Source organism: Sus scrofa, chromosome 8, assembly GCF_054392235.1.
Source record: "Sus scrofa isolate SSC_HxYL_T2T_F1_AM1 chromosome 8, Sscrofa_HxYL_maternal_Yorkshire_Landrace_v2.0, whole genome shotgun sequence".
In the NCBI taxonomy this organism is placed as follows: domain Eukaryota; kingdom Metazoa; phylum Chordata; class Mammalia; order Artiodactyla; family Suidae; genus Sus; species Sus scrofa.
Genome location: NC_139390.1, coordinates 123,198,948 through 123,226,581, shown reverse-complemented (window position 1 = coordinate 123,226,581; position 27,634 = coordinate 123,198,948). Strand labels below are relative to the sequence as shown.

At 40.0% G+C, this 27,634-nt stretch overlaps 1 protein-coding gene across 4 annotated transcripts in view; it reads left to right on the top strand.

Annotated features, from left to right (window-relative positions):
* Window positions 1–27,311, top strand: part of LOC146401023 (uncharacterized) — a 395,912-nt gene extending 368,601 nt beyond the window's left edge. For 3 of the 4 annotated variants that reach the window (XM_084973290.1, XM_084973289.1, XM_084973291.1), the window contains exons 5-6: window positions 2,226–2,354; window positions 2,925–3,535. In XM_084973290.1, coding sequence (XP_084829416.1) covers window positions 2,226–2,354; window positions 2,925–3,183 — 388 coding nt within the window. In that variant the 3' untranslated portion in view covers window positions 3,184–3,535. Of the gene's footprint in view, window positions 1–2,225; window positions 2,355–2,924; window positions 3,536–24,586 lie in introns of those variants that run through there. The other variant, XM_084973292.1, reaches the window with a different exon arrangement.
* The last annotated feature ends 323 nt before the right edge of the window (window positions 27,312–27,634 follow it).

Sequence of the window (27,634 nt, the reverse complement as noted above, 5' to 3'; positions counted from 1 at the left end):
AAGACCTTTGGATTTCAGTGCGAGCAGAATTCAGTTAGACATTCCACTAGTGTCATCCTTCTTAAAATTCAAATTAAATAACCAATGTTCCAAAGCATAAAATTCCAAATGCATTTTCTTTCCAAAAACATCTTTCTTCTTCAGGTGTCACTACTTCTCGTAAAGACATGATTCTCATTTCCCTCTATGTCTGAAACCTCCATCTCTCCACCTACACCATCAGTTAGTCCTCAGATGGACAAGTGCAGTGGTCCCCTGACCCTCGTGGGCCTATGATGGCTCCTCTCACATCCACCAAATCATCTTACAAGGTCTCTTTGCATATTATAATTCTGAAATAAAATCTGGTTGTTACATATTATGCTACATATCCTTTCAGTGTTCCCTATTGACTACCAAGTAAATATGGTTAGGAGTCGATCTGGGTCTTCAGGTCAGGGTCTCCAGGTGTGGGGTCCTGAGCAATTATTTCTTCAGAGCCCCTGTCTATATAAACAATTTGATACGCAATGGAATACTACTGAGCCATAAAAAAGAACCAAATAATGCCATTTGCAGCAACATGGATGGAACTTAGAGACTCTCATACTAAGTGAAGTAAGTCAGAAAGACAAATACCATATGTTATCACTTATATCTGGAATCTAATATATGGCACAAATGAGCCTTTCACATAAAAGAAACTTATGGACTTGGAGAACAGACTTGTGGTTGCTGAGAGGGAGAGAGAGGGATTATATCTGGGATTAATAGATGCAAACTACTGCAGATGCAAACCATTGCATTTGGAGTGGATAAGCAATGAGATTCTGCTGATTAGCACAGGGACCTATATCTAGTCATTTGTGATAGAACATGATGGAAAATAATGTGAGAAAAATAGTGTGCGTATATATATATATATATATATATATATACATATATATATGTCACTTTGCTGTACAGTAGAAATTGACAGAACACTTTAAACCAACTATAATGGAAAAAATAAAAATCATAAAAAAAGAAGCCGTAGCCCATTGGGCGATGTGAATTATAGTGATTTACTGTTGAAGATTTGAAATCACAGGTGGAGAAGATGGGCTTATATATTTATGCATCATCCACTCAGGGCAGGTGAAGATTCTTCACAGCATCCAGGCTCCATCTCTTCCTGTTCAGGCTGTGGTAACCATCCTATCATTATCATTCAGTGGTGATGACTCCTCATTTGTGCTAATAGGATTATTTCTCCCTTTCTTATTTTTACTCCTGACATTCCAGAAATTGTTGCTGGTTCCTGACCTAATTTGAGTCCAAAACTAATTATGCTTTTCATCTTTTTCCCATTGATGGAAAAAGCAGCAATATTGTTAAAACCCACAATGCCAGAGTTCCTGTTGTGGCTCAGTAATTAACAAACCCAACTAGCATCCATGAGGATGCTGGTTCGACCCCCTGGCCTCTCTCAGTGGGTTAAGGCTCCCATGTTGCCATGACCTGCGGTGTTGTCACAGATACAGCTTGGATCCAGCATTGCTTTGGCTCTGGTGTAGGCCAGCAGCTACAGCTCCGATTGGACCCCTAGCCTGGGAACCTCTGCATTGCCACGGCTGTGGCCCTAAAAGGACCAAAAAAAAAAAAAAAAAAAAAACCCCACAATGCCAAAGCTCTCTCCAGGATCTGTTTGTATGGACATAATATAGATCTTCTTGCCTCTGCAGTTTCATAATATCATTTCTACAATGCTGGTTACAATACTCATGATGTTTTCCCCAGTCACTGAACTGCCCATGAGTCCTAGTTTCCAGTGATTGTCTCAAAGATCATTACTGCACATCACAATGATACCACAGGGCAAATCTTATGCAGCGTTTGCTGGAAAATATTAATGGCAATTCATTTCTTTTTCTTTTCTTTTTTTGTCTTTTTAGGGCTGAACCCACAGCACATGGAGGTTCCCAAGCTAGGGGTCTAATCCGGCCTATGCCACAACCACAGCCACGCCAGATCTGAGCTGTGTCTGTGACCTACACTACAGCTCACAGCAACACCGGATCCTTAACCCACTGAGCGAGGCCAGGGATCAAACCCGCAACCTCATGGTTCCTGGTCGGATTCGTTTCCACTGCGCCATGATGGGAACTCCGCCATTCATTTCTTGGTCATGTTTAAATGTACTGTTTGGAATTTGAACATATACATGTAGACTAACAAATTATTCATCCATTTCTTAAATTCTTCAGGTTATATCACTTCATTCCTCAAGTCTGCTCCTTTTTAGTGCTGACTACACCTCTGACTCCTACGCACCCCTACCATGAAGGAAAATGGGAGAGGGACTGTGGGCAAGGAGAAAAAGCTGTCCCTTTCAGGTAAGCAGTGGCCCAGCATGACTGATGATCGGCCTAAGAGACTGAGTGGTCCTCTCCTCAATTGGAGGGAGGCAAGAAAGGAAATGATTCAGGACAGCTTAACAGCCTTCACTGAGATGCACCTTCTGATCAACATAACGTGAGTTCCTTCCTGCAATTAGGCTGGACGAATCCCCAAATAAAACACCTCTTGAATACCTGTGGCTTATTTAAGTAAAATATAGAGGGTGAGACAGAATTTGGTCTTTCATCCTTGATTTCCTATTTTCATCAAAAAACTATCCAGTTTGCAGTTCTTTTTCCAAAGAGCGCAACAACTAACCCGGCTGTGATGAATGATAGTAAAGCTCTTTCTATTCATCTATCTGGCATGCACGCAACCTGACTTCTATAGACTTGTTTTTCCCATGACCACACAGACTTCCACCTAAACGAAAACCACGCAGAGCTCTAGTTTCCCCTCCCAGATGGAGTGACTCATTAATGATTGTGAAGGCAGCTGCTGATGTTCCGGGTCGCACTGACCTGCTTAACTATCTGCAAATCTATTCTGCTCATCTTATCTTCCAGGACCGCATGTAGTATGGTTACAGAACGTGTCTGGAAAGATGTCAGATGGAGCCTGAGTTGCAAGGAAGCTGGTTGTTTTCCCTCAGTTCTTAACACCCATTCTGAACTCTGCGAGGAGGAATACTGTATATTTAAATGCATCTGTTGTACAACTGCTGAGTTCAGAGTACTCTACCAAGGGGTGGGGAATCACACAGATGGTGTGCTTCATGACCAAAACCACTTGCTGTTAGATGCCACATTCACAGAGAACATGTAAATACTTGGCACAGTTGTGAGAGTTTTCAGAGGTGTTACATTCATTTAGAGAGTTACAGCTTTGGTGGTGACAGCTTCTCATTTTGGGCTAGCGGGATTAATTCTTCTCTTATTTTTACTCCTGACATTCCAAAAATTGCCATAATTTCCTGATCTAACTTGAGTTGGAAAAGAGTTATGTTTCCTTATTTCCCTTATTCTCCCCCGTATTTAAAGATGATTAGTATACCAACAGGAACGTGTTGCAGAGGGACGAGGCGGTCAGGAGAATACCAGCCTTGTGTGTGTGCCATAATGGAGTTTTCAGGCCTGTATTTGTGTTCCTTCCCACATTTCAATAAATGTCACTAGCAGCCAATGGCATTGTTTATTTTCTTTTATTCTAAACTTACTCTAAAGAACATCAAGTTTATAAATGTAGATTTTCTATTCACTTGCCCATCCACCTGTTTTTTTTTTTCTATTTTTAAAAATTTTTTTTACATTATAGCTGGTTTACAGTGTTCTGTCAATTTTCCAATGTATAGCAAGGTGACCAAACCATCCACCTATTTATTAAACACAGTATTGATTGAGGGCTTGCTATGTGTAAAATAGAACTGTTCTCTAGGTTCCTTCCCAATGCCTGGGCCTCCTTTTCAAAGTAAGAAAGATGGGGAGGTGACAGAGATGAGAAAGTCTAGAAAGGAGTGAGGCATGCCATGGGAATGGAGAGAAGATAAAACAGTCAACGGCCAGGAGTTCCCTTGTGGTATGGCAGGTTAAGGATCTGGTGTTGTCACTGCAGCAGCTCAGGTCAATACTCTGGGTTCAATCTCTGGTCTGGGAACTCACACATGCCGTAGGCATGGCCAAAAAAAGACCACACAGTCAGTGTATTGGTATGTGGGAGAACTGACTGCCAATCAGGACAAGGTGTGACAAGATGTAGGTCACATACAGGACATACTTCATAGAAAGCATGTATCTGTGCCATTTACGTAGCCATGGCCTTCACTGCAGATCTAAGTATGGCTGGATATTAAGGGAAGGTTACAATGAGAGTAGTTCCCTAAAGGAGTCCAAAGTCCAGACAAGAATATGCCCCAATAAACATACTACATCACCAACAGGGAGATAACCAAGGAGTAGTAGAAACAATAGTTTAAGGGAAACGTAGGGAGTAAGTTAATAGTTCAATGTGTCAGTCACCTCAGGTTTCTTGGGGGTAAGAGCATTGACAGTGGGTCTTACAGAATGAGTAGAGGTGTGTGACAACAAAAAGGAAAAGGGACAAGAGAGAAGAGCACAAAGTTTCAAAAGTTCCTTCCTCTTATTCTGTAGCACATGAAATAGTGGCTGCTACGTAAAAGCCATTCAATGATTATTAAATAAATAATTGACTATAGAAGTTTGGGTGAAAGACACGAACATAAGACGCAGGCTTTAAGGATGTACTTCAAACTTGCAATGTCATACTATAGACTCCATTCAAATGGAAGATGTCTAGAAAAAGTTTATAATACAAACAAATGAATAAAAAGCAATATGGGAAAGGAAAACTTATAAAAAGTGACCTTAGAAAGCCAAAGGGAAAACAAGGAGAGAAAAATCACAGAAGCCAGAAAAGAAACTGGCATTAAAAATAAAACTAATTTGGTTTTTGTCAGTGCCATTTGAACTTTATACTTTCATATTTTTTCTAGAGGAAAGTCAGAAAAATAAAGCAAAACAAAAACACATTCCTACTTCCAACATCTAGAGAGAATCAGTTACCAAATCACAAGCACTACGATCCCTTTAATATACATATTTTAAGATGTTTCTGCTTTTAAACAAAAATGGGTGAATATCCTTCTATAATATGTTTTTTTTCCCTAATTGGTATATTGTGGAGAAGGAGATTAGCAAGAAAATGAAAATTATTAGAAGTCATTCCTATCTGAATTAGTATAATATTCTGAAATACCTAAGAAAATGGGAAACTTCTCGAAGTACATAAATTTTAACAGACCATGTGTTATTCAACTAATGTTGACTTAACAGTAATAAAAATGTCTAGTTAATTCCTAAAAAGAAGGCTGGAAATAGGCAGCCCAGCACTGGTGCAGTAGCTCAGTGGCATCGTCAGAGGCTCCAGTTCCTGTTCTCTGCCCCCAAATCCCCTCTGCAACATGTTGTTCTGCTCCTTCAAGGCCCCGCAATGGCTGTCACAACTCATCTCAGTGTTCCCACTAGGGCAGGACAACATATGGGATGTTTGTCTGTCCCTTTGATGAGAAAAGCAAGAGGTTTCCCAAAGTCCCTCCCTACTTCACCCAGCAGGCATCCCCTACTTCTAATTGATAGAACGGGCCACGTGTCTGGGAAGTTAGAGAATACTATCATTAAGGTTGACTTTAATCAATGATATGTCATTGCTCAGAGCTGAACCTGTGGTGGTGCCAAATTTTGGGTTCTGTTAGCAAAGGAGCAAGGGACAAAGGACATCGGTCAACCAGCTTGCCAGCTGTCCATCGTAATAAGGACCATGGTTTCATGAAACCTACCTAACAACTTCTTAGGCATCCATCAAATACTTCCCATCCTATAGGGAAGGCTTGTGCTCCACCTCTTGCCCAATCACTAAAATGCACACTGGTCTTTCTGCTTCCTGACCCTTCCCTTCACTGGCACACCTCCTAGGTAGGAATGGGCAGTACCACCCAGCTCTGCTTCCGGTCACTGTCACTATATATTGTTCTGGATGGTTCTCTCAAGGTTTCTTTTACCATCTGGAGCAGGCAAACCCATGAACCAAAGATGGCCTGCTGCTGATTTTTGTGGTCTCAGTAGAATACAGACATGCCTTTTATTTACATATCCTCTATAGCTGCTTTTGCACTTGTTGGGACAGAGATCATGTGAAATTTTATTGCCAAAAATATTTTACTATCTGACCCTTTATGGAGAGAAGTCTGTCAACCCCTGGTCTACATGCCTGTAAATTTCTCAATGGCAAAATCATATATTTCATTTCTCTTATAACAACCTTGGAGAAACAGGAGTCCTCAAAAAATAACTTCTCATTTATGGAAATGAAATGCAAAGGATTAATAGGTAAGAAATTCTGGCATAGTGAGTGACAAATAGTTGGTGCTACATTAAGTTTTACTGGATTAATCCAGGAACTAAATAATTGACGAATTGAAGTAAAATGATCTAAAACCTAAAGTGTGGGTTCTAGATCCAAACCGCCTATATTCAAATACTGTGTCCTAGGCAATAATCTTAACTTCTCTGTGCCTCAGTCTCCTCCTGTATAAAATAGAAATAACAAGATTCAGTGAACTATAAAGTGCTAAAGTGCTCAGAACAATACCTGGCACATGGTAAACCCTCAAAAACTATTAGCTGTTACTAATAATGCTCTAAGAGTCTTTTTTTTTCCCCTGCTGTGAACACAGCATGTAGTTCCCAGGCCAGGGAACAAACCCATGCCACAGCAGTAACCAAAACCACAGTAGTGAAGATGCTGGATCCTTAACCCACAGAGCCACCAGGGAATTCCTGAGAGAGAGTCCTTTTAAACATAGGCTAGTACTTTGCTTTTCCTCTCTTGGTGGCATATCTTTAAACCCATTCTGTAAAATGACACTATTGCATCAGTGCAATCTCTGCCTTTTCCTGGTAACACTAAACCAAGTCTGAACCAAAAGAAGGTTGGAGGTAGATGTTGCAGAGACAATCAGAAGTAACTGCTAATAGCAGGGTCAGAGGACAAAGGAACATGTACGGAGAGGCGGAACTAAAAAGTCACAAGCATGTCAACACCACATGACTGAACTCTGCTTCCACTGATGAGAAGCATCAGCAGCAGGGACATTCAGTGAATGGCAGGAGAGCCCTTGCATTGAACTGTCAGCTAATGAAGTGGTGGGAAATTAGCAAGCCCTGTGATTTACACGCTAATTCTCCCTAATGCCACCGGGGGTTTGCTGCAGGCAGCAGGGCAGGGGAGTGGGAAACGGTGCCCTGCAGCCAGCAGCCAGCCTGCCCTACTATTCTCTTTGCCAAGCAACACAGCAGCCCAGCTTGCTTCCATTCACTGTGCAGCAAGCACTTGGCAGACTTCCCTTGGAGCATGGGCAAGCCTCAGCTCTAAGAGCAAAATGAAGACAATGGAAGGAATTTTAAAAGGCTTCCACCCTTGTGCACTTTCTATGTGCCCCGTCTCTAAAAATTGACTCAGCAGGCAACCCTCTACCTTCACTGCAACCCTGTGGTCTCCCTCTCACCACAAGAAAAGTCGGTGGAAACGGTTACCGTAATCAGCACTCTCTGTCAAATAAAACTCAGAAATAAAACTGGTGAGACAGAGCATCCAGGAACTGTTAGCACTGCATTTTACATCATTATTTAAAAGAGTCTTTTTGGGAAATTTTTGGCCTGTATTCCTCTAACAGAAATGCAGCTCTGCCCACCAGCCTGCTCCCTGAACTCTCCTAATAGGAGAGAAGTAACAGTTCTTATTCCTGAACCACCTGCCAGGGGGATGCAGGAAAGGACAGTCTTACTCTGCTGGCATCTTTCAGGCAAGAGGCCAAGTCAGCACTAAGGCGGCAGTGTATGACTGTGCACAGAACTGTCCCATGTTATAAACACATATATCCTTGGACATCTTCTGGACTGTCAAACGAAGAACTGTGTTTCAGCTCCCCCAGCAAGCGAGGGCTGATTCTAAGACCATTAGGAAGGCGGAGAATGTTACAGTCTTCTCCTTTCTCTAGGGTCACAGTGTAATTGCGTGGTGGGAGGAACGGGCCCTAGAGATGGCGCGACAGTCACTTCTCATTACCTCCCACTTGGTTCATTACATCTGCAGACAGCGATTGCCCATGTGTGGGTACTTCCATTACACAGAAGGATGTAATGTGCTATAGACCTCGAGCAGCTTTCAAAGAGGGTTGGAAGCTGTTTATTCCAGGCACAAACCTATCTTGTCTCCAGAAGCCAGGCCAAAGGAATGGAAAGTGACACAAGGAATAGATCAGTGGTGATCAATACAGGAGAGCCAGTCCCCGTGTGTGCTCGCACCCTGTGAGGAATGTATATGTGTGTATCCTGCTAACATATAACACATACACAAAGGATGGCACCTTCACGTACTAACCTACCAAATTTGACCTTAACAAGCAGACCCACTCATTCAGATGTAGTGTGCATAGGCTGCTCTGTGTATGCTCCTCTCCTTTCCCCCACACATGACCCAAGAACCATTAAATCTAGATATACTATTGCATACTTTTTTTCTCATAGGATTAAAAAGCCCCAGTTAGATTACAAACTAAAGCAATTTAACAAGAGAGAAAACAGAATTACAGAGAATCATTGATTGTTAGGACAAAAAATGAATCTTAGATATTATCCCTACCAGAAATGTCTAGACTTTTTTCTTTCTTTTTCTTTTATTACAGAAATGAATTTATCATATCTGTAGTTATATAATGATCATAACAATCCAATTTTATAGGATTTCCATCCCATAAACCAAGCACATCCCCCCACTCCCCAAACTGTCTCCTCTGGAGACCATAAGTTTTTCAATGTTCGTAAGTCAGCATCTGTTCTGCAAAGAAGTTCAGTCTGTCCTTTTGTCAAATTCCACATGTCAGTGAAAGCATTTGATGTTGGTGTCTCATTGTATGGCTGACTTCACTTAGCCTGATAATTTCTAGGTCCATTCATGTTGCTAAAAATACTGGTATTTCATTCCTTTTAATGGCTGAGTAATATTCCATTGTGTATATGTACCACACCTACTTGATCCACTCCTCTCTGTCAATGGACATTTAGGTTGTTTCCATGTCTTGGCTATTGCAAATAGTGCTGCAATGAACATCGGAGTACATGTATTTTTGCGAGTGGTGGTTTTCTTTGGATAGATGCCCAGGAGTGGGATTGCTGGATCAAATGGGAGTTCTATTTTGAGTTTTCTGAGGAATCTCCATACTGTTTTCCACAGTGGTTTCACCAATTTACAATCCCACCAAGAGTGTAATAGGATTCCTTTTTCTCCACACCCTCTCCAGCACTTACTGTTTGTAGACTTTTTGATGCTGGCCATTCTGGCTGGTGTAAGGTGGTACCTCATAGTGGTTTAGATTTGCATTTTTCTAATAATGAGTGAAGTTGAACATCTTTTCATGTGTTTTTTGGCCATCTGCATGTCTTCTTTGGAGAACTGTCTGTTTAGATCTTCTGCCCATTTTTTGATGGAGTTGTTTGTTTTTTCGGTATGGAGCTGCAGAAGGTGTTTATAAATTTTGGAGATTAATCCTTTCTCAGTTGAATCACTTGCAAAGATTTTCTCCCATTCTGTGTGTTGTCTTTTCATTTATTTAAAGAAAAACCTCTCCCCTAAGAGTTAATAAGAGGTGCCTAGGAGTTCCCACTGTGGCACAGTGAGTTAAAGGATCCAGCATTGCCCCAGCTATGACGTAGGTCACAGCTGCTGCTTGGATTTGATCCTTGGCCTGGGAACTTCCATATACCATAGGTGTGGCTGAAAAAGAAAAAAAAGTGCCTAAAAAGAGACACCCATGATGGAGTAAACCTGAGTGCTAAAACTATATCCTACTATTGGTGATTCATGATGAGGTCAGCTTATTAAAGGTTCTGAGAATTCCTGTTACCAAAAAAATCCATTTAACTTAGTGTTACTCTGGTTTATTAATACAAGGAATACTCAAGGAATACTTTCTTTTTTTTTTTTTTTTTTTTACTGAAATCCTATCCTACCAAGATCTTGTGGAACAATTATACTACAGTAGGGGGAATCTTGTCCCATCATTTTCTACAGATTTCTCTATACTAGTAATTCTCAAACTTTAGCAGGCATTTGAAACACCTAATCCTTATTAGTAAACTAGATAAGGCTCAGGAACCTGAGCATGTACCAGGCAATCCTGAAACAGAGGGCCTCGTACCACACTTTGGGAAAAGCCAGTCCACACGTGTGCTCTCTGCCTGAATCTACCAAGGATTGAACTACTTTCTTGTTAACAAGAAAGATTGACCATGAATAGGTTGGATGTATACAGCTCTGCCTCAAAGTTGCAAAAGATTTCTGAAAATGAAAATGAAGGTTTGCCTCTATAAATTTCCCACAACTGAAGGTAAATTTCACCTCTACACTTGGCTTAAATGCTATGTCATTTTTCCTCTTCGACTCACCCACTCATTTGCTTCACTCCCCAATTTTTTTAATTTATCCATTCAACAGGTTTTTTTAGGGCCACACCCATGGCATATGGAGGTTCCCAGGCTAGGGGTTGAATCAGAGCTGTAGCCACTGGCCTATGCCACAGCCACAGCAACACGGGATCCAAGCCGGGTCAGAGACCCACACCACAGCTCACAGCAATGCCAGATCCCTAACCCACTGAGCGAGGCCAGGGATCGAACCCTCAATCTCATGGTTACTAGTCAGGTTCATTAACTGAGCCATGATGGGAACTCCCCCAACAATTATTTTTATAAAAAAATCCTCTATGTGTTGGACACTGGTTGAAACACTAAGGATATCAGTGAATTAAAGAGACAAAAATCCTCACCTTTGTTAGCATGAGGGAGACAAATACTGAAACACCAATGTAGCAAATAAGTAAATGATATAGTGAATCAGAGTTAGCAGGTATTAAGTGTTATGAAAGAAATAGAATGGGCTAAGGGAGATAAGGAGTATGCATGGGTGGGAGGTTGGGGAAAAGGCTGCAATTTTTTTTGAAAGGGCAATGGGAATGATTTACTGAAAAGTGACATTTGGGCAAAGTCTTCAAGTAGAGGGAGAGCAAGAGTCCAGGCCTGAAGAACGGCCAAGGTAAAGTGAGCTGCCTCCTTCTAGGGTAAGGAGTGAGTTTCAGGGAGACAAGGAGGAAGGGAGAAGGGGCAATGCAGTCAAGAGGCAATGTATGGAAACAACCTATATATCCACTGACAGATGAATGGATTAAGAAGATGTGGCACATATATACAATGGAATACTACTCAGCCATTAAAAAGAACAAAATAAGGGCATTTGCAGCAACATGGATGCAACTAGAGATTATCATACTAAGTGAAGTCAGAAAGAGAAAGACAATACCATATGATATCACTTATATGTGGAATCTAAAATATGGCACAAATGAACCTATCTACACAACAGAAATAGACTTGGAGACATAGAGAATAGACTTGTGGTTGCCAAGAGGGAGGGGGAAGGGAGTGGAATGGACTGGGAATTAGGGGTTAATAGAGGCAAACTATTCTATTTAGAATGGATAAGCAATGAAGTCCTACTGTACAGCATCAGGAACTATGTCCAGTCTTTTGAGATAGAACATGATAGAAGATAGTATGAGAAAAAGAATGTCTGTGTGTGTGTGTGTGTGTGTGTGTGTGTGTGTGTGTGTGTGTGTGTGTGTGTGAGAGAGAGAGAGAGAGAGAGAGAGAGAGAGATTGGGTCACTATGCTGTACAACAGAAATTGGCACAACATTGTAAATCAAGTATCCTTTAATAAAACAAACCAAAAAAAAAAAAAAAAAAAAAAAGAGGAAGAAGAAGAAGCAATACAGTCCGAGAGGGAGCCAAGAGCAAATCACCCAGGTCAGAGCTTGACTTGTACTCTGAGGAAAATGAGAAGACTCTGCACAATGCATTTGGAGCACAGAAATGAGACTGTCTGACCTATGTTTTTAAAAGCTCTGAATTTGTCAGAATGTAATCAGCACTGACATACCAGGCAATGGAGCTGGGTGCCCAGCATGCAAAGGTGGACGGACAGTCCTCATGCTCAGGATCCTCCTGTCTCTGGACTTTTGGTTCAGCTTGTTGTGGGTCATTTTGGGTCTACTTCAAATCCATTGCCCTCACCCCTTGCACAACCAGGCACTGCCCAGGGTCCACTGAGTGATCTCAGTGTCCACATGCTCCCCTGGCTCTGGGGCCAGAGCAGGAAGACCTCAGCTCTGTCAGGAATTACAGGGGCCCAGTCCTGCCCTAAACATACTGTGTGGCCTTTGGCAAGACATGAATCCCCCTCTTCCTGGCTTTTCCATCTGTTTATACAATTTTCTGCAGAAGTATATTTGGGAGGCCTGATGGGATAACCAGCTCTGAGAGCTTGAGGGTGTAATGAAAAACTGACAATTTTCATTTTCCCTCCAATTATCATACTCTAAAATAAATAGAGAGTCGGGTGGATTCTCCAGCTATTCATTCTGGCAGCTCTGCCTCAGCTGAAGACAGTCTACAAGTTGGCAGGCCAGAGCGGAGAGAAACTTATCTTAGTTCCTGGAGATAAAACCTGCTAGTTTCAACAACTGAAATTCAGAGAGAGGATTTTCTGGGGAAGAGCCATGTGCAGCAACAAGCTCTTTTAGAAGATTAACTTGCTTGCCTCCTGCTAACTTCTCTCTGTTGAGGAAGGATGCAAAAAGTCACATTACCTTGAGCCTCAAACAATTGGAAATGATCGGATTTGGCCTGTTCACCTCACTTGTCGGTCACCAAGAGATACTTAAAAAGATGAGACCTCCATTCTGAGAAAATGGAAAATAAAATGACAGGTTTCAAGGAAAGTCATTCGGTATACCAGAAAAAAACGATTATCAAAAGCATGTTTGCCTTCAGGATGCGTATGTGGCTTTTATGAACAGCAACACCATTTTTGTCCAATGCTTATGATGTAACCTCACCAAAATCAGGGAAATTCAGGGATTTGGCAGGCAACTGGGAAAAGAGAAATGCAATACAATGCCATTTCAGATGACAGTCTACGTTGGAGCTGAGCTACTCCAGATGTTTTCCTTTTGTCTTCATTTAATGGTTCCTCTAAATAAGATGTCTTACTATCAGCCAAGGCAGCAAAATTTACAACATGCTAATTAATGGCGAAATGCTTAGGTAAGCAATTCTGTTTCTGAGTATGTAATTATATCTCCAGGGCTTTAATTTTTTTCCTCTTACCTTTCTCTGCGAGATTATACACTGATGGAGTAAGGGAGTATTAGGAACACAGAAAATCTTAAGTGGGTGCACCATGGTCAGTTTTACTTAAACAGTAAGGGATAAGCTATGTTCTTTCCCTTCAACCATACAATTATTTTGTTATAGCAGTTATGACCATGAAACAAAGAAAAATTGCACAGGGACCATGGATTACAACCTACAGGGAATAACTGTAGTTGTAAAGCTGCTTCTCACCATAATGGACCAACTTATTTTTTAAAAAATTAAAAGCAAAATCAGTCCTTTTTCCCTATGCAGAGATTCTTGAACTTCAGATTATCAGCAAAACATGTTGTTGCACCTGCTCTGCCAATCCCCAGCCTGGATAAGTCTAACTGTTTACTCTCTCCACTCCTGCTTCCAGGCAGCTGGGCATGGAAAGAAAAATCCCATAACTCTCTTTACTGGCACTGCAACAAATCTACATTCTCCAACATCGGCTGGGCCCCCAGTACTACTGGCAGTCCTTTTATTTGTCCCCAAGTCAGCTCCGTTTCAGATTTCCCTCACAGCTGTTCTAACCTATCAACATGCTCAACGGTCCCCCTCGTTCTGAGTAGATGCCCTTGTCCATGTAGCAAGGACAAAACAGACATCTTCTCATTCCCCTCCACTTGCAGCCTGCCTGACATCCATGAGGCAGCCATCTTTTCCCTCCCTTCCTCCTAAATCACAGATGAGTCATTTCTTCTAATCTCTGAAGTGAACACCCCATAGGATATTGGACACCATCTACTTAGGCATCTGGTAATGCATTATATCAGTCATTTCCCCTCACATTTGGGGTCTTTAATTCACTGCTCCCTGTTCTATGGCTTCTCCCTTTTAGTCCACAAATTTGCTCAACTTTTTCCTTATCACCATGCACGCACTCGCATGCACACACATGCACACACATACCCACCCCCGTTCTTTAATCATTTCAGCCTCTCACTCATGCTGCAAATTGCCTTGTATAGCAATTATCTGTTTACATGACAGTTTTCAACTGGTCCAGCGGTTTTTAATTGTTGATGTGTCAGATCCTTTTGAGAATCTGATTAAAGCAACAGACCTTTTCCCTGGCGACATGCACATACCTACACACACACACACACACACACACCCCTTCTATATACAGTTCTAGCTTGTTCACTGCTCACCACCCCACCCCCAAAGGAGCTATTACTGCCACTCATCAATATTTCCAGTTCCACTCCTCTTCCAGGCACACGGGAAAATTACACTTCCTTGTTGACTTGAGATTAGTGTCTTTGGCCAATGAGATGATAGTGGAAGTGATGTGTGTGGAAGCTTTAAGAGCCTGCACTGGATGTGCAGTGCTGTCTGTTTTGACTCTGCCACCACTATAAGCACTGCATTCCAGATATGCCAGTTTCATCACCGTGGGTTCTAGAGTGAAAAGAATACAGCCCAGAGCACCTAGCCAGCCTCCCTGGACATACTGGGTAGGTGAGAAATCAATCCAGCTGTTTAGAGCAGCTTATAGATTGGGGATGGTTGGTTACAGTGGCATAACCTACTCTCTCCTGCTTGAGAGCAGGGAACTCTCCGTCGGTTACAAAATAAATGTAAGTCAGAAAGATTCTTTCTAGGGGAGTTTAAGCTACCCTCCTTCCTATTCCCAACCAATAAGCGCCTTTCACCTCAGAGTTCTATACCTTCAATTCTCTCTACCTACAAGACTCTTTCTCTAGCTCTTCCTATGACTTCTCATCCTCCGGATCTCTGTATATATGTTACGTCCTCATAGAGGTCCCTCTTGGATGGTCTCCTTCCCATTTGTCCCCAATTACTATCATTTATGTCACCCATTTCTGTCTTTCACACAGTGTATCACAGCCCATCTTAATTTTGTCTCTCAAATTCTGAATTCACAATATATATGTAGTCTTACTATCAACAGTGATTCATAAAGAACTAATGTCATGCTACTTTAACCCCAAGTGAACTTAAGAAAAGGAAAGACATTCAAAAACATAGACTGCTTTCCTTTGTTTACTATGCTGATAAAAATAGAACCATGAATGTGCTATAGAAGTCACACATTACACTTTTCTAAACTGTGCTAATAGAGGAAAAAGTTCTAACTAAAATGTTGGATAGACATCCAAATGTTTGGATGTGCATGTGCATCACAAACAAACCACTGAACCCTGGTGTTCACCCAATCACCATTAAGAGATCAGCTTGACATTCTGGGTTCTTTTCAGAGAGTTACAGTCAACAGCGCTGTCAACCTTTGGTGCCAACCCAGTTAAATAGCAGTTTTTGTGCTTCATTAACATTCTTTTTGTTTTGTTTTTCTTTTGCTCTGTATAGGTGATAAATAGTGACATGGTGACAGTAAGAATTAGTCCTTAAGTTTCAGAAAGTACTGAGCAGCTAACCCTTTGTTATGCTTCTGGGGACATGGGTGAAATACCTTGTCACCAAGTAAACAATTCATACTTGTTCAATGAATGAACATATACAGTTACTATAAAATCACCAAATATTCATTCACCTTTACCATATACAGCAAATGGCACAAAAGACAACTATTCTTATTTTAAAAACCAAGTTTTAGCCTTATGGTTTCACCTGCATACAAAAGATGTTTATTGTTTAAATATTTCAAAAGTGCACAACTTAAAAAAACATTATATTTTCATTGTTTTTATGTGTTAGCAGTCATGACACTTGACAAGAGATTCAGAAGTTGTGATGCTCTCTCTTCAGCATATAATTGATTCTGAAAAATATTCACCAGAAAGTTAGACCTCTTCAGATATGCAATTTCATAAGCAGAAAGTTTTGGAATTCTGATTTAATCGTTAAGAGGAGGATACATTTTAGTCTTGATGAGAACAACCAAACCAAATGTTTTAATATTGTTAAAGAAATAAGCTTGGTTTGGAAACAAAAATAATCTTAGTTTAGTTTTGTGTTTTTCATAGTGTTTCAGCTTTTTTGGAGGGTGTGATTTCTTTAGATTTCCTATGTGGCAGTGTGCACTACAAAAGAGTATCTCTTAAAATACATAGGCTGCTACTCTCTCATGTAGCATATGTAACAGATTTGTGATAGCTACTACTTTTTTCATTTATATTTTACCAAAATCCACATATATGTTTAGTTTAAAAATAACATAGAGGAGTTCCTGCTGTGGCTCAGCAATAACAAACCCAACTAGTATCCATGAGGACATGGGTTCAATCCTTGGCCTCCCTCAGTGGGTCGAGGATCCAGCAAACTGTGGTGTAGGTTGCAGATGCAGCTCAGATCCCACTTTGCTGTGGCTGTGGTGAAGGCTGGCAGCTGCAGCTCTGATTCAGCCCCTAGCCTGGGAACCTCCATATGGTGAGGCTGCAGTCCTAAAAAGAAATTATAGATAGATAGATTAGATTAGATAGATAGATAGATAGATAGATAAAACATAGATGGTTTCATGATGGGACTGGGTGTTTGTTTCATTCTTTTTAAATTGTTTCCTCAACATTAACACATTTTTAAATGGAGATTATCATCTCCCACCCTGTTTTAAGAGACTGTGGGTAATAAGATGGGACTAAATATATTTTAAAAAATGGGACATGCATCAGACATGTATGTGTACACATCTGCATACATATTCAGAGACATAGTTTAGACTGTTTTGCATGCAAGACAGGCCATTTCTCGGTTCTTCATCACTACAATACAGCCTTCCAAAAAAAATTACAAATGTGTTGTTTCTGTTCTACTGGGGCATTTTAACCCAACACAGAAGTTGCACAGAAATAGTTGCTATAGAAATGCAAAGGGGATAAATATTACTCAATTATGCTATCAAAAATTGCAACTGAAGTAGGGCAGTATTCAGGTTTAGGTTTAATAATGCTGACTGTATTTATTCTTGACTTTATGTATACTCCAAATTGAATGTGCTGAGTCCCAAACTGGAAGGTTCTCTACTGCTAAAAATAGCAGAGCTTAATGAAAATATTTTAGCAGGCATTCCAGATTAGGAAATCAGTACATGCCAAGAAAGGTTCCTTTGTACAAAAACAGTAAAATTTAATGAATAATGGATTCCAGGGATACCAATTACTTTCCTTCATTTAGCACAAAAATTTCTTTATATGAAATGAAAGAAAGTAAGATTCCCTACACAAGATTTGTAGACACCTTGGCTCTCAAGAACAACTGCTTCTTCAGGTTTCTACAGGTTTTACATTTATGCTAAGCTTATTTTGAACAGTGCTCTAAGACAGCATTTAGAGGTTTCCATTAAGTTTATTAAAGAAAAAAATTATATTAACTATCTCCTAAAAACATTTGGCTCTGTTTTTGGCTTGTTTAGGGATTATACTTTAAATACCAAATTACTAACAAGGCATCTGGTAAGTCTGAGGCTGGCCATTAAACTCTTGAAGACTTTGATCTTGCTAATTAAGTTTTATAAGACTTCAGAGAGAGAAAGATCTGTCAGTCAACTTATGAGATATTATAGTTTTAGGTAAAAGTTACTTTAGTAGACTGGTATACCATGTGTTCTAAAATCAAAATAACCCTATTTTTAAAAATATGACACTGATATACCCATTCAGATTATAAAATTTAAACTCTGGGTTGACAGTATGGTCAACTCAACAGAAATAAGGGGGAGAGGATGAGGGGAGAAATCCTCTCTTGGAAAATATTATAGAAAGTTAGTAACCTCTCTACACCATTTTCTCTGAAAATACATATTGATCCTTATGATTTCTATAGACTTTCTAATTTATCCTGCTTTTAAAAACTACATCTGAATCAGCATCTTAGCTAAGTGTACTTTCTGATTCAGGTTAGAAGAGTGGAGGAGGCTGGGCTGTAGTATTGGACAGGCAAAAGCGCAAATACAAAAGCTCCAACATTTACTGTGGATCTTTGGCAACAACTAACACCTTCAGTCTGTATTTTCATCAACAAAAATCTTAAGACACTTATCCTAAAATGGTCTCAATTTTATATTAATGCTCCATTGAAATTATCTTCATGAAGGTCACCAATACTCTCAATATTAAATTTTAATAAATATTTGATTTCTTTGCAACATTTGACTCTTAACCATTTCATAACTCTTCACAGAAGCCAAATGTAAAAATAAATAAATAACAAAAGAAAACCCAGCTTGATCTGCCCTTTTCTGCCATTTTTCTTCCTGATTGTTCATTATCACTTATTTTGCAGATTATCTCTCTCCTGGTAATTAAATGGCCTCTATGCTCTTCTCCCATGGAATTATTTCCCAACATGTTTTAGCCACCACTGCTCTTTTCCACATCCCTCTTTTCCAGACCTCTGTCCCAAGCTCTTAGTCCTTATATTGCCCCTGCCTATCAGGCAAATTCACTGGATTGTTCTCTGAGTACCACCCAAACTTCTGCCCACTTCAACCCTAGACAGAAAGCTGGAATTCATCCAAGATCTCTTTCTCTCCCTGTGCTCCTCTCCCAACCCCCCAGTCTTCAGAAGCTTATGGATTCTAACTTTAGACTATGTTATTTCTTCTTTTTCCTTCTGCTACTACTTTAGTTCAATGCCTCATGTTTAGATCAATGGAAGAGACTCTGCTTTGTTCAGAGTAGTCTAAATATCGTAATAAAGAACACTTGGGACAAATATTGTAACAAAAGTCTCAGTGGTTTAGCACAATAAAGTTGTGTGTTTGGTTTTTTTTCTTGCTCATGGCACAGTCCAGTACAAATGTTTGGGTGGGATATGTTCCCCTCAGGTAACCAGGTTTCTTCCATCTAGTGGCCATAACAGCTCCTGGTGGAGTCCCCACCAGACCCTCAAAACCAACAAGCAGTTGAGAGAAGAGAAGAAAGAATTCAGTTATGGGCTTGGTATACACACAATGGTGGAGCAGAATAAATGCAATTAAAACTCTCATTTCAAAAAGGGTAGTCCTGATAAAAGGAAGTGTCCATTAGTCTGCTGCAATTCTAAAATCCTGCTTGGCAGCTCTCATGAAGGCCCTACCTGAAGAAATGGGGAGTTACTTGATTATGCTCTTTGAGAATAATTTCCTCATTGTCTCTTAGCTTTTAAGGGTTCTTACTGGGAGCTCCAGTTATGGCTCAGCAGGTTAAGAACCCAACATAACAGCCATGAGAATGTGGGTTCAATCCCTGGCCTGGCTCATGGGTTAAGGGTCTAGCATCGCCTCAAGCTATGGCATAGGTCACATCTGCTCAGATCTGGCATTGCTGTAGGCCTCAGCTGCAGCTCTGACTAGACCCCTAGCCCAGGAACTTCCATATGCCAAAGGAGTGGCCATAAAAAGAGAGGGAAAAAAAAAAAGAGTTGTTATTGTCTGTTTCTTCCTTTTGGTCTCAGCTGAAATGGGTGTTACCAAAAGCTTGAAAGCCAAAAGAGATCTTACAGCTCAAAGCATTTTTTAGTCTGATATTTTGCAGTTCTTGACAATATAAGTTTTTCAAAAACTTGGTAGGCTTCTGTTGTATTTGATTCCATCCATAATTCTCAGGTATAATCCTCCTCTTCCCCCTCTACCCCCGACCTCTGTTCCTTAACTGCAGCTCTTATTGGAAGGCCACACCCTTAGTTCGAGCTTCACCATGTGATTAAATCACATTGTCCAACAATAAAATTCTACTGGCTCTTTGGGGCTCCATTTGGGACCTGGAAGCAACTGATTTTCCAACCATTTTTCACCTCAAGTCTTTGGACTCCTTCTATCATTTTCCATTCAGCTTGAAAACTGGCCATTTCTTTCTGAGCTCATATCTTTCTTGAAGCACTTTACCAAAGGAAGCTATCAGCTATCACACACTAACACTCTGGTTCTTTAAAACAGCCCCTAAACCAGTGGTTTTCAAAGTGTGGTCTGCACAACCCTAGGAATCTCAAAGACCCTTTTAGTGGATCCACAAGGTCAAAAATACTTTAAAAATCATACTAAGAGGTTATTTTCCCTTTTCACTGTATTAACACTCCCACTGACGCTACAAAAGCAAGGATGAGTAAAGCTATTGATACTTTAACACAAACCAAGACAAGGTCATCAAACTGTATCACTGTACTATATCATTGATTGAACATTGTATCATACCTTTTTCTATGTACTCAGTAACTTTTTTAAAAAGCTAGTTTCACTTAAATATGCCCTTGATGAAATCGTTAAACTATCCACTTTTTAAAGTCTCAATCCTAGAGAACAAGTAAAATACTCTGTGAGACCAAAAGGAAAGAACACACACACACAGCACCTCTGCTGCATACTTAAATACAATGGTTGTCTGAAGGAAAAGCAGTGTGCAATTGTTTCAGTTGCAAACTGAACTTGTCTCTTTTTCATGGAACGCCATTTTCACTTGAGAGAACAAGTGATAAACAAAATATGGTTATTCAGAATTGGGTGTTTGGCAGTCATTTTCTTGAAAATAAATGAAGTGAGCCTGTCACTTGAAGGCGAACAACCTGACAGTATTTGTTGCCAATGATAAAACTTGACTTTCAAGTGAAAATTAGAATTTTGGAAAACTTGTACCCACCACCACGAGCTTGACAGCTTCTGAATTCTTAAAGACTTTTCTGAAGAGATCACTAGCGATATTAACAAATGTGATTTATATATATATATATACACACAATGGTATAACTCAATGAAACAATATTTTTTTCTAAGTAACCAATAAAAGAGAACATAAAATCATGCCTACGTAAATGATCCCTTTAAAGAGCAGTCAAACCAATGAATTTTAATGTTGCAGCATGTGAAATGTTTACTGAGATGGTTTCATATTCCACCTTGCAATCAATCAACTTTTAAGAAATCATCACCTGTTGAATTACCAGGTGATATACAAGAATATCCACAGTTATCTATCTGAAAAGGTTATTAAAATACTCCTACAAAAGAAGGAAGCTGATCTTCTCAGAAGAAATACCTATGCATCTGGATGAGGTCAGATTTTCTTCATGTTCTTCAATTAAAAAGACTTAACACCTGCTGTATAGCACTGGGAATTATATCTAGTCACTTATGGTGGAGCATGATAATATGAGAAAAAGGAATGTATATGTGTATGTGTAACTGGGTCACCCTGCTGTATAGTAGAAAACTGACAGAACACGGTAAACCAGCTAGAATGGAAAAAAATCAAAATCAAAAAAAAAGAAAAAGATATCACAACAGAGTGAATGAAGAAACAAATGAAAATCTAGCTATCTTCTATTAATCTAGATAGTATAGAATTTTGCAAAAATATAAAACAATGTCCTCCTTTTCATTAAATTCTTTGAAAGTACAGGTATCATAAAAACATGTTGCTTATGTTAACATAATGGATTTATGATTTTTTCCAATTCATTAATGTTTTTTGACTTCAGTTTTCATTTCATTATATAATTCTTACTAGATATAACCCATAAGCAAAAGTTTTTGTGATCCTCAATAGTTTTTAAAAGTGGAAAGGAGCTCTGTGAAGAAAACATTTGAGAATCACGGTCCTAAAGAATGGATCAGCAAACCATGGCCTGCAGGTAAAATCCACCTGCTTTCCTGTCCTGTAAGTAAAGTTTTATCTGCACACAGCCATAACCATGCACTTACATATTGTCATGGCTGTGTTCATATTATAATGGTAGAGTTGAATTCTCTTAAGAGATGGTATTGCTCCCCAAGGCCTAAAACATTTACTCTTTTGCCCTTTAGAGAAAAAGTTTGCTAATCTCTGTTCCAGAGCTTTGATTCTCAAGCCTGGTTGCACATTAGAATCACCTGGAAAACTGTTAATTTAATACCAGCGCTCCCCCCCAACCTCCCTCCCACCACACACACACACACACACACACACACACAGAGCAATTAAATCAGAATCTCTGGGAGCAGGGTCCAAGCATGGATAGCTTTTTAAATCCTCCAAGTGACTCCAATATGTAGGCAAGGTTAAGAATCACTATCCTAAGTCTATATGATTTTAGACATAAATTTTGCCTTCCAGGTTATTCCAGACATCAGTTTACCCAAAGTTTTTCCCCTTCAGAACACAAGTTACTCTGTTTCAAGCCCCTAGTATTAGGGTTTTCACTGTCCAAGCCCTAAGTCTGTGCTACATTTGTGGCTGCTGTGACAGCAGCACCCCACTACTAGGTACTAATTTCAGGATGTGTCAGGACAGGCTGCTGCTATAGAAAATACTTCTCAATTTCCAAGGAGGCTAACACAACAAAAGTGTATTTATCATGCAAATCATGGTGCACCAGCTTTGGTGGGGGTCTCTGCTGCACAAAGGAACCCAGCTGCTTCCAGCTAGACACTCTCCCATCCCTCAGGGCCTCAGAGTACAAGTTGGATCACTTCTCACCCATGGAGGATGGAGTAGGTATTTTAGGAGTCAGACCTGGAGGAGGCATACCTAACCCCTCCTGGCCAGAATTTACTCATCTTGGTCACAACGAGGTACAAGGAAGGTACAAAATGTAGCCCCTGTTTCTGCCAAAGAAAAGAAAAATGATTCAGTGGATCATTTTTATCCCTGTCACAACCTCCTTCCTCACTCGTCTCCTATATGGAGTGGTATGAACTACCTTCATGCCCCCCTGTGGTAGGCAGAATAACAGCCTCCCAAAGATGGTTCACATCCTGTTTGGGGAATATGTTATCTCACATGGGTAAAAGGGACGTTTGCCTTTATTAGACTATCCAAATGGTCTCAACATAATCACATGAGCCCTGAAAAACAGAGAACCTTTCTGGATCTCTGTCAGAAGATGTGAAGATGAGTGAAGGGTCCAAGAGAAGCAATATGGCTGAAGGGAGATGAAGGAAGGGAGCCATGACCAGGGATTCAGGCAGCCTCTAGATGCTGTGAAGAGCAGGGAAGTGGATTCTTCGCAGAGCCTCCAGAAAGGAACACAGCCCTGCCAGCACCTTGATTTTAGCCCAGTGAATCATGTCTCAAACTTCTGACCCAAAGAACTGTAAAATGATACATTAGTGTGACTTTAAGCCACTAAATTTGTGGTAATTTATCACAGTAGTAACAGAAAATAAATGCACCCTTCAATTCCATGTTCTTACTGCTGTCAGGGATGATCCCAAATTTTAAATCTTAATTAGTTGTTCCTTTTCTCAAAAGTCTTCCATGGCCCCTCACTGGTTGACTTGATAAATATACATTAAATCCCTATAATGTATGTGTTAGGCATTCTCCCAGTCACTGCTACTCTGGGGGAAGCAGATGCAGTTCCTGCTTCAGTGAAGCTTAGTGGGGTTTTTGTTTGTTTTTGTTTTGCTTTTTTAGGGCTGCACCAGTGGCATATGCAAGTTCCCAGGCTAAAGGTCAAACCAGAACTGCAGCTGCCAGCCTATACCACTGCCACAGCAACACCAGATCTGAGCCATGTCTGCAACCTACGCCACAGCTGGATACTTCACCCACTGAGTGGGGCCAGGGATCAAACCCACATCCTCATGGATACTAGTCAGGTTCCTTACCACTGAGCAACAATGGGAACTCCCAGAAGCTTATTGTTATAGAGATGCAGAACACAATCTAAACTCTGCCATGTCATTCAATGCCTGCAAAATCTAACTCTAAACAACCTACATGTCATCACCTCTTGACATTTCTCTCTGCCAGAAAAAGAGAAAAAAAAAAAAAAAGCCTCAGGAGTCCTAATATATTGTAGTCATCCAACTTCTAAGATTCCGTAGTATTCTATCCTGTCTTAGGAACATCACTACTGGCCACAATATGAAACTGTTCTGCTCTCCCTCCTATGTCCATCTGGAAAACTCCTACTTCTCCCTTAAAAGTGATCTCTAATATTGCTCCAGAAAATGTCACTCCTTCCAGTTATCCTCCTCTATTTTTACTGCAGTTTTTATACTCAATGTGGTGGTTTTTTCACTGAATTCCATCTGCCCCTTTCCCTGCCCTCATTATGGTTTTCAAGAAACTCAAAGAGATGTTCCTAGTAAATTTGCTTTTAAATAATGTGAATGCATTCACTCATTCATTCTCTCAAAGTAAGTTCATCAAAACCATAGGGGAAACTGTGGGGAAGGAGGTATTAATTGAGAGGATGGATATAACATACTCATGGTACTGTATATAAAATAGATAAAATAGGTGAGTAACAAGGACCTACCGTATAGCACAGGGAAATCTACTCAATATTTTGTAATAACCTAGATGGAAAAAAGAATGGATATATGTATACGTATAACTTAATTTTGCTGTATACCTGAAACTAATACAACCTTGTAAGTCAACTATACTCCCCAAAAAATTTAAAAACAAAACAAAAAAAAAATGTGCTTCACCAGAATTTAAAGATCAATAGCATTATAAACACTCCCCAAACAGGAAAAACAGACTAGCTTCTAAACTCCTTTTGTTATATCTTTTCCAGCATAATCTCCTACTCATTTCAAAGAACAAGCCTCCTGGAGAAACACAAAATGGAGAGCAATTCTAAGAAGCCTGCATATCAGCAATTATACTGAATATGGCTCCTATAAAACTTAGATTCTGTATGTTCCTTGATTAGTAGATTTTTTGTTATTTACTAAATATGCATGAAGATGTGCTGATGTGCTGTACCCATAACTTCAACACATACCTGCCCACATAAAATCCAGTGGATTAAGTTTATATGAATCATTTCATTTGGATGGATTTATCTCATTTGCCTATATGAACTGGAGGAAAAAGATCAGTCCTGGAGTTCCTGCTGTGGCTCAGCAGGGTAAGAACCCAACTAATATTCATGAGGAGGCAGGTTCAATCCCTGGCCTCGCTCAGTGGATTAAGGATCTGATGCTGCCACAAACTGTGGAGCAGGTCACAGATGCAGCTCAGATCTGGCATTGCTATGACACAGGCTGGCAGCTGTAGTTCCTACTCAACCCCTAGCCTGGGAACTTCCATATGCTGCACCTGCATATGAAAGTTTTTAAAAAGGGGGGGGATAAAATAAAGAAAAGGTCAGTCTTTTTATAAACATTTCAAGTGTAGAATGTTAAAATTATGTTGTGAAACTATTTTGTTGTATTTGCTGTTAAGCTGTTCTTGAAAAAGAGAGACACTGGTCTGTTTCATGCACTATACATTTGCCTGGTACAGTCAAGCACCCCATGCAAGATTCACATTCTATTTAATTAAGTGGCCAGGAATCCTCATCAATTATTAAATTCCCCTACATCTGGATATTTTATGTTCACCACAGTGAACATTAATATATTTTACTCAGTAATATTGTAAATTGTGATCTGCTAAATAATTTACTGTTTACAGAGACTATTTTGATAAATTATTACTGGCACTATTGCAGAGGCAGCCTGCAGATGTGAATTTTCATACATTTTCAATCATTTCTTGTATAACTATTTTGTACCTACTATGTGTAAGGTGCAGAGAAATAGAAGAAATGCCTGTAGAATAATTACCGGTTGGTGGCTAGGCTAAAATTTATTTTGACCACAGGCACATCATTTTCAATGTACAAATCCTAGCTGTCAAGACATGAAGTTTTCCTAGACATTTCCACTTATCTTTTATTAAGCACACTCCTCTAGCATCCAGCAAACATTGGATTCCTCCTGGCCCTTGGTTTAGCTTTCCTGCACACTGAATGTTTAGAGTCATTAGCTACTATCCTCCTCCCCACTTCTCAGCACATTAGCAGCTTTCCAGCGGGCATTGAATCTGTGTGATGGAGTCTAACCTGTTAACCACAGTGGTACAAAGTGACCAGGGAATTATCCCCCTAGAGAACAGGAGTTCCTTCTACCTCTAAGTCAATGATCATTAAAACCAACCAATACATGGTTAAGCTTAAAAAATCGCAAAGCTATAGGGACCTGCAAATTGCAATGGTGAAGTCACAATTAGCCAGCAATTAGGCTTACAGCTGTATTCACCCTTTCAATAATCAAGTCTACAAATGCGCCCACACGTCTTTCTGCTAAGCTTGATTGGGAAGGTTTCTAAAGCTTTCATTTTTATGCAGGTTTCTGAAACCAAGAAAGAAATGGCCTCTGAATGAAGTAATAAGGATAAATATTAGGAAACAGAAAGAATGATAATTTATTCACCTAACATACACCTAATTTTAAAAAAAATAGGGTATTGCCAAGTTCTATTTCCAAATGGAATATGCTTTGAGCCATCATAAAAATTTGGCTGCCAAAAGACTGTCTAGCTTAGTAAATAACAAACATGAATACCTCATATTTTAGGAATGCTTTCAGCTACAGGTAACAAACATTCTAACTAGAGTGGCTTTTTTAATTGGGGAGTAATTTTCTCCTATAGTGAGGAATCCAGAGTTACCGGTGCTGGACTGGTTCAGCAGATCAATCATGCCAAAGACCCTAGGACTTCCTTGACCTTTCCTTCAAAATTGGAGAAAGACTACTGCAGCTTCGACAATTTTATCCCCCTCCCACTGGAAAGAAGAAAGATGGAACAGTGAGAAGGGGTGATGCCAATATCTGAAAGTAAATATTATATCAGGAAGCTCTGAGAAAATGTTTGTTTCTCTTTGGCCATATTTTGGTACTGCTGGTCTAATAGTGACAAGAGAGAACAGAGACGTAGAGAGAAGAGAAGCATCTGCTGACATCTGGACACAGTCCTAATACTCATAACTGGGCCTTAATATTATTAAAAGTTAGGGCAGCACTCACAGTAGACCTTGGTATTCTCCTGTTGACCATAACAAGATTCCAAATCACTATCAGAGACCATGACGAAGTGAGAGAAACAAGGCAATTCTATCATATTCTAAGCAAAGAAAAAAAAGTCATTGTATAAATCACAAAAATGCCAAACATCTTTATATCCTGACTACTTTGGGGACCTGCTACTCCTTTCCCAGCTATAGCTTTAGCCTCACTTTATTTTGTCCACCTTATAAATTGTTTTAAGTATCCAATCATAGACTCTTCCTCAGTTACCCCAAGAGCATGTAATCTAGAACAATGCCACTGTTTAAAGCCTCTCCAGAAGTCATCTAACATGGGTCCCAATCCTACTATAATTCTTTCCAACACCTTCTACTAAAATGCCCCACATTGCCCATGGTGTGTGGGCTGCTTCTTCATATCCAGTAATAAATCCAGGTTGTTCAACTACAGGTGTATTCCTGGTGGTCTTTAGCTGGAAGACATTGAAGACTCAGTCAACCAAACAATGTGGTATCACCATGCTGTTCCATTCTAGTCTAATTAAAATGATGCACCTTATAAGTCATGCTTCAACATCTTCAACTAGAAAAGGAGGCAGGACAGCGTGAACAGAGCTCATGAGGAAGAACCAAGGAACAAAAGTTCTAATCTCTGTCCAGTTAACTAGTTAAGTGACCCCCAGGTAAGTCTCTGAAGGACAGGAAAGGAACTGACCTCACAATAGTCTAAGTGAACCAGTTAACATTAATGGTGTTTGACACAGCAAACCT